We start from the raw sequence: 8,132 nt of genomic DNA, 5'->3' as shown, positions 1-8,132 counted from the left end.
AAAATATTGCGCAGCGCTTATTATCTTAGGGGATGCGAAAAGGATGGGGAAATATGTGCTACTAAAAAAATTACTTGTGCTACCAAATTTTTTTGGGGGGTGCCAGAAAATTTTGGCAGTGCTACCAAGAAAAAAAGTTAATTTCAAGCCCTGGTGTATATGTATGACTTAAACAGAATTTTTTGAATTGGCCGTTTCATATTCTAGTGTTTATGTCTTGTTAATTCTTTTAAATTCATTGCATGCACATTATAATTATCATTATGTATAAAAAAAAAAGTATTAAAAAAATATAATAATAAAATAGAGTAATAAACATCAAAATTTTGGGTTTATTAGTAACAACAAAATATGTTTTGATACCATGACAGAATATATTCTGAACTACAATACTGAGGAAATACAAATTTATATAATTTAACAGTGTTAATGGCTATCTTGATTTATATTATATGCAACTATTTGTTTCTAGCCGTACCTATTGTGTAATGGAGTGTATCTGGTGGTATTTGAATCTGTTCAACCATGAAGCTCTGTAGTCTAATGGATGACGCTCGCCTTGACAGCAAAAATAAATGAGAACAAAAGATTGGGTATGCTGACTCACCTACCAACTTTGAATAGCTACATTATTTCATTACTTCATGGTTTGTACTTTGATACTCGTGAATAATGACATCACAAATTCAACAATAATACTGTATGAATGTACTAAGTATTTGGAAAGAGACATGAATTACTTTACTAGTAGTTATTAAATATTATTATATTTGGAACATTTCTAGGTAAGTGTTAAAATTTAGAGAGGTAGGAAGTTGAGTAACTCTCTGGTGAAAGACATTTGTCAAATTGAATGTTTTAGCTTTAGGAAAAACATAGGTATGTACTGGTATTTGAACTGGGCATGGCCTATAAAACTGAAATCAAACATAATTGAATTTGAATTCCCAAACAAAGTCACAATGGCCTAGTCAGGCATATGTCTACAGCAGAAGGTCTAGGGTTAGAATGAATGAATCTGAATCAGTCAATATGTATGGTACATATTAGCCTTTCTCATTCAACAAGTCACATACTGCAAGCAGCTAGCACATTAGCAGTATAGAAAATAGAAGAAACTATTACACCATATGCTATCTTTTGCAGAGGTCTGCTGGTATGGCATCCCACACATTAAAAGGAAGCAAAGATGGACAAATTACCTGTCCAACACACTGCAGAAAGCTACTGGAATTTTACTGCCGAACATGCAAGAAATCAGCATGTAAACAATGTGAACATTTTATTAACTGTTTTCGAAATAAACATGATCTGATTGAAATGGAAGTGGCTGCAAATGAGATCAATGGAAAAGCTACTAAACTTATCAAGATAGCTGAGGAAATTAAAAGCAAATTGCAAGAAACATTTTATTACATCATAAATGATAGATCAAACTTTGACAATCACCTAAAATTATGTAGAAGAGCTATAGAACATCAGGAAGAGACACTTATCAAAACAATTCAGGAGAGAAGCAGAGCATTGATGGCAGATCTTGAGAAGAAATTCAGGAAAAAATTAAAAGACCATGATGATAAAATAAAAGTTCTTGAATCAAAGCAGGCTCAAGTAAACACTCTGGAGACAGCTATTAGTGCATTATTGAACAAACCAGAAGAAACAGAAAATCTTAAACACTATAAGAAAAGCATCAACACTCTTAGAGAAATCATTTCAAATGATGAATATTACACCACATTTTATTCCATCTGAACACTTGCAAGAGTTGATGAATACAGCTGTTGGTAAAATCACAACTGTTAATAGCATGAAATACAAGGTTGCTGATGAAGATAAAGTAATTACTGTCAAAACAGAACAACCATTTGTAGTGACTGTATCAAGTCTAGCAGAGTGTGATGCATGTTATTTAGCTGCCACTTTAAAGCACTCATCAGGTGAAGAATCACCCACTGAAATAGAATATCAGAGAGGTAGAGGGTACAAAATAACAGGTAGATGCCATGAGAAAGGTGACTGGCAGATGAAGATTACTGTTGCAGAGGCACACATCAAAGGATCACCAGTAAATATCAAGGTTGAAAAAACAGTGAGACTTGTTAATACCATTGACAATAAGAAATATACAAACACAAACAAAGTGACAGATGTAGTGTTAGATAAAAATGGATACATACTATTATCAAGCTATAGTAAATGCATATTAAAGTTTGACCAATCAGGTTCAATTGTTTCTGAGATAAATTGGGAGGCAGAGAAGGTACAGATCAACAGAATGCATCTAATGGATGATGGTCGCATGGTGTTCAGTAACGGCTTGCAAAAATGTGTTATAATGTATGATGCGAAATATAAAAAGATTCATTCTTTTTGGGGGGGAAAATTGAAATTTCCAGAGGGTTTGGCAGTTAACAAGGACACTAGAGTCCTATATGTAGCAGATCGTGAAGCTCATTGTGTGTTTAAATTTGATGTTGACAACTGTAAACTGCTGGGTAAGATAGGCTCAAAAGGTAGTGAAGAAGGTGAAATGAATAAACCACAAGATGTCACTTTAACTAAGGAAGGTCATGTGATTGTTGCTGACTGTCATAATTGCAGACTACAAATGTTTGATGTAAATGATAATTTCATCAGAACCCTTGTATGTTCTGGTAAGGAAGATGGTAAAGTTTGGGCTCCTTATGGTGTAACCATGGATATGGACGAAAATATAATAGTATCAAGTTGTCATAAACTACAACTATTTGATAAAGATGGTGCCTTCATAAAACGAATAGATCGTGAAGATGACGGATTACATAGCCCACTAGGAATCACTGTAATCTCCAATAGACCAAGAAGAGTAGCAGTAGCAAACTACGGACCAAATAATGTTAAAATCTTTAACTATTAAATTAAATTGAAATGCATGACCAGACAATGTATTTCTAAACAGTAGAAAAAACGATTTTATAGTTTTTACATGATCATATCATTTCATTTGATTTGTGAAAATATTTTATCGCATACACGATAAATCGTTATTGAATTGTGCTAGTGTGGAAACTTCTAGCATTTCATTTATTTTCTATATGAACAATTGCTTTTTAACTTTTTATCGTTATGGTCATAGTGAAAACAGGCCTTTAAAGTGAATATAAAAAACAAACATATAAATAAATAAGTTACTTCTCTTCTTAAATACAAAAAAAAGAGGAAACACAGAAAATTACTACCTTAAAAATTATTATTTTATATGTTTGGAAGACCAGGTCCTATTGGTTAGAGTATCACATTGTTGCAAAGTTGTTACATATTTTTCAATATTTTGATTTCAAACATGGCAATTGATATTGTGGTTTTACTTAATGGTATACGATGCGAATCCAAAATTGTTGTATTATTTGTGTATTTTCTATTTTTAGGCGTAACCACGTTTTTAATTTAATGGGCAATGCCTCCGACCGCCGGCTATGCAGTTCCACACTTTTTCCAGCCCTGTCTGGCCAGATATCAATGTATTACCAGTAACTGTAATACATTAAATACATCTACTAAATAATAATTGTATTATTAAAAAGGCTTATAGCTGTATTGTTTGTATTTTGATTTTGTTTCTTTTTTTGTTTTGCCATTTGCCTCAGTTGCCTTGATCTAAGTCTCACCAGCCACTGTCAGCAGATGCGGCATGATCTACATGGGACCTCACCAGCTTGGATTGCGCCCTCTTAAGACATCCTACATGGAGAATCTACTGATCTCTATCACAGATGAGCACAAACATTAATAAATGACTTATTCGAGTGGTTGATTGACCCATGTTGGGTTAGTTTATATTTTATCAGAGAATATGGTTTCTTAAGCCTCTCTTTGATTATCTGATTTGATTATTGCAGGTACCAGGATAATCTATTTCTTTGTTTCAGTTTATTGGTTTTGAAATATATTTTCTGTATGATAGTATAATAAACACTCCAAGCAATGAATGAAAGGTAAGTTAAACATAAGAAAGGAAAAGGAAAAAAAAATGAAATGGAATCATAAGAAAGGAAAAGAAAAGATAAGGAAACAAGAAAGATAATAGTAAGAATGATAAGGAACATAAGAAAGGAAAGGAGAGAAATGAATTTGGAATCATAAGAAGGTAAATGGAAAGAAAGATAAGAAATATAAGAAAGTAAAAGGAAAGAAAAGATAAACTAAGGATGAAAAGGGAAAGGAAAGATAAGGAAACATGAGAAGAGAAAAGAAAGGAAAGATAGACATGGAAACATTAGAAAGGAAAAGAAAAGAAATGATAAGAAATATAAGAATGAAATATGAAAGACAGATACAAATTATAAGAAAGAAAGTGAAAGGAAAGATAAGGAATCTAAGAAAGGAATGTGAAAAATAAGATAAGGAAACATAAGAAAGGACAAGAAAAGTAAAGATCAGGAACATTTGAAGGGAAAGGAAGAAAGACAAGAAGCAAAAGGGAAAGAAAAATGAAAGGATTTGGGATGAATAGGAAGTAACAGGCCTTGAAATGATTCCAATTACCAAAGCATTGTAATAATAACATTTATTGATAATCATCAAACCAATCATTTGAACTTAATTAAACTAAACTAAAACCAAATATTTGATAATATTCTTTTTGGTACATTTGCATTTGTTTTGTTTTGTTTTTTTTTTTCTTCTCTGTTGTTGTTAAGTGCCTCGAGGTTGTGTCAATAATAATAATCCAGAATTATTATTATTATTATTATAAATACACGCCATTGTGTCAGGATTCAATATTTAAACATTTGTTATATCATCATCAGGAATGAAAATTATGTTCAAAGAGCGAGCTTTTTATTTTCTGTATATCACCCAACTTTCAACAACTGATACACTACACACAATGTAAAATATTTGTTCTGTATTAGCAGCTTCTAGCCCAGTCTACCCTATCAAGTATTACATCAGACCCATATATGGGTGAATCACTGGTACCTGCATTTACAAAGAAAACATGGTAGTGTATATGTATAATTTAAATAGAATTTTTTGAATTCTTTTAAATTTCATTGCATGCACATAATATTTATCATTATATATAAAAAAAATAAATAAAATAATATAATAGAGATAATAATAAACATTTAAATTTTTGGTTTATTAGTAACAAAATAATATGTTTTGATACCATGACAGAATATAACTACACTACATGGGAAAATAAAAATTACAGACAACTAAGCACAACTTCTAAATTTGGCCTCATGTAAATATGAGAACAAAAGATTTGGTGTGCTGGTCTACTAACTTTGAATAGCTACATATTTCATGCTTACTTCATGCTTACTTCATGCTTTGCACTTGATAGTAGTGTCTATTAATACCACAGATACAGTATGAGTACAATTTTAAGTTTTTGGGAAGAGACATCGTGAATTATTTACTAGTATTTTCAAATCATTATCATATTTGGAACAATTCTAGGTAAGTGTTGAAATTAGAAGAGGTAAACTGCACCTTAGTGGGTGAGAGACATGTATCAAATTGAAAATTTTAGCATTAGGAAAACATAAGTATGTATTTGAAGTTGAACTGGGCGAGGCCTATAAAACTTGGGAGATCGTAGTGAAAAAGGTTGTCTTATAATCCAAATATTTAAATTCATTTAACTTTTTTTCAAATATTTCATACAAAAATTGCAACAAAATGACTTGGGGGGCATATTTAAGCTGAATGTATGCTGAAGTGTACCTCCAAATCAACGACAATTCCCTTAGTCAGTGGTGCTCTTGAATTACTGTGTTTTTAAAAATCAGCCTAGACAGCTTCTCAAAACGTTTCAGATTTTTAGCCTACTGGTACATGGAAAAGTTAATCAAATCTACATTAATCTGATGAATCTGTGAATCATTCAAAATGTATACAATTGTAAGCTTTCAGAAATAGACTTTCACATTCAACATGTCATTTTGCAGGCAGCACATTAGCACTATAGAAAATATAAGAAACTAATACACCATGCTACATTTTATATTTTACAGATATCTGTAAAATACACGATGCTACATTTTACAGATGTCTGTAAAATGTAGCACTATAGAAATTATAAGAAACTAATACACCATGCTACATTTTACAGATGTCTGTAAAATGTAGCACTATAGAAAATATAAGAAACTAATACACCATGCTACATTTTGCAGATGTCTGTAAAATGTAGCACTATAGAAAATATAAGAAACTAATACACCATGCTACATTTTATATTTTACAGATATCTGTAAAATACACCATGCTACATTTTACAGATGTCTGTAAAATGTAGCACTATAGAAAATATAAGAAACTAATACACCATGCTACATTTTATAGATGTCTGCTGACAAGGCACTGCACACATTAGAAGGAAGCAAAGATGGACAAATTACCTGTCCAACCCACTGCAGCATGGTACTAGAATTTTACTGCTCAACTTGCAAGAAATCAGCATGTAAACAGTGTGAACATGTTTTTAACTGTTTTAAAAATCATGAAGTGACTGAAATGAAAGTAGCTGTAGATAAGTTTAACCAAAATGCTATTAAACTTATCCAGACAACTGAGGAAATTAAAAACAAATTGCAAGAAACATTTGATTCAATCATTAAAGATAGATTGAACTTTGACACACATCTAAAATTATGTAGGAAAGCTATAGAGGATCAAAAAGAGACAATAATTAAGAAAATTCGGGAGAGAACCGAAGCATTGATGGCAGATCTTATAGAGGGACACAAAGCAAAGATAGAAGATCATGACACTAAAATAAAATTTCTTGAATCGAAGCGGACACAAGTACATAGTCTGAAGACAGCTATTCATGCAATAATGAACAAACCAGAAGAGACTGAAAACCTTGAACACCATAAGACAACTATCAACACCATTAGAGACCAGGTCTTAGGAACCGATTTTGATAAATCAGTTCAAATAATGAATATTACACCAAATTTTATTCCATCTAAACACTTGGATAAGTTGATAAATACAGAGGGCATTGGTAGAATTACAAATGTTGATAGCATGATGTACAAGGTTGATAAAGATGATGAAGCAATTACTGTAATAAAAGGAGACCCATTTGTAGTCGAAGTATCAAGTCTAGCTGGCAGTAATGCATGTAAATTAGCTGCCACTTTGAAGAACTTAATATCAGGTAAAGAATTACCTACTGGGGTAGAATATGGAACAAATGGAAAGTACAAAATAACAGGTAGATGCAATGTGGAAGGTGACTGGCAGATGAAGATCACTGTTGGAGGGACACACATCAAAGGATCACCAGTGACTATCAAGGCGGAAAGACTGGGACTTGTACACACCATTGATAATAAGGAACACACAAACACAAATACAGTGATAGATGTAGTGTTAGATACAGATGGATGCATGTTATTATTAAGCGGCAGTGAATATATATTAAAGTTCAACCAATCAGGTTTATTTATTGAAAAGATAGAGTGGCCAAAGTATGCAAAGATCAATAGAATGCATCTAATGAGTAATGGTCACATGGTGTACAGTGATGGCTACAGAAAATGTGTTGTAATGTGTGATGCTAAATTTAAAAAGATCCGTTCATTTGGAAAAAAACAATTGAAATATCCAGAAGGTTCGACAGTTAATGAAGAAACTAGAGTCTTGTATGTAGTAGATCGAGAATCTCACTGTGTGTGTAAATTCAATGTTGATAATGGTAAACTACTGGGTAAGATAGGTTCAGAAGGCAGTAAAGTAGGTCAAATGAATAGACCAGAAGGTGTCACTTTAACTAAGGAAGGTCATGTGATTGTTGCTGACTGTCAGAATTGCAGAATACAAATGTTTGATGTAAATGATAAATTTATGAGAACCCTTGTAGGCTCTGGTGAGGAAGATGGTAAAGTTTGGTATCCTTTTGGTGTAACCATGGATATGGATGAAAATATAATAATATCAAGTATTAATAAACTACAATTATTTAACAAAAATGGTGTCTTCATAAAACGAATTGATCATCAAGATGATGGATTAAATGGCCCACTAGGAATCACGGTAATTGCCAATAAAACAAGAAGAGTAGCTGTAGCAAACAACAGACAAAATAATGTTAAAGTATTTAACTATTAAATGCATATTAAATG

At 32.0% G+C, this 8,132-nt stretch overlaps 2 protein-coding genes across 3 annotated transcripts in view; one reads left to right on the top strand and one right to left on the bottom strand.

Moving 5' to 3' along the window:
• LOC117111172 (dynein heavy chain 3, axonemal-like) overlaps nucleotides 1-8,132 on the bottom strand; it is an 87,153-nt gene that overhangs the window by 45,254 nt on the left and 33,767 nt on the right. The window lies entirely within an intron of this gene.
• On the top strand, nucleotides 5,403-8,126 carry LOC117111173 (tripartite motif-containing protein 2-like). Its single transcript, XM_033254049.1, has 2 exons — nucleotides 5,403-5,454; nucleotides 6,343-8,126. Exon 2 carries the CDS (start codon nucleotides 6,343-6,345, stop codon nucleotides 8,116-8,118), a length of 1,776 nt encoding a protein of 591 aa, XP_033109940.1. The 5' UTR covers nucleotides 5,403-5,454; the 3' UTR covers nucleotides 8,119-8,126.

The sequence above is a fragment of the Anneissia japonica genome, unplaced genomic scaffold (assembly GCF_011630105.1).
Source record: "Anneissia japonica isolate Jap-2015-1 unplaced genomic scaffold, ASM1163010v1 scaffold287980_len571666_cov165, whole genome shotgun sequence".
NCBI lineage: Eukaryota > Metazoa > Echinodermata > Crinoidea > Comatulida > Comatulidae > Anneissia > Anneissia japonica.
Note: the sequence above shows the minus strand (reverse complement) of the source record. Positions and strands in the feature narration are given on the sequence as shown.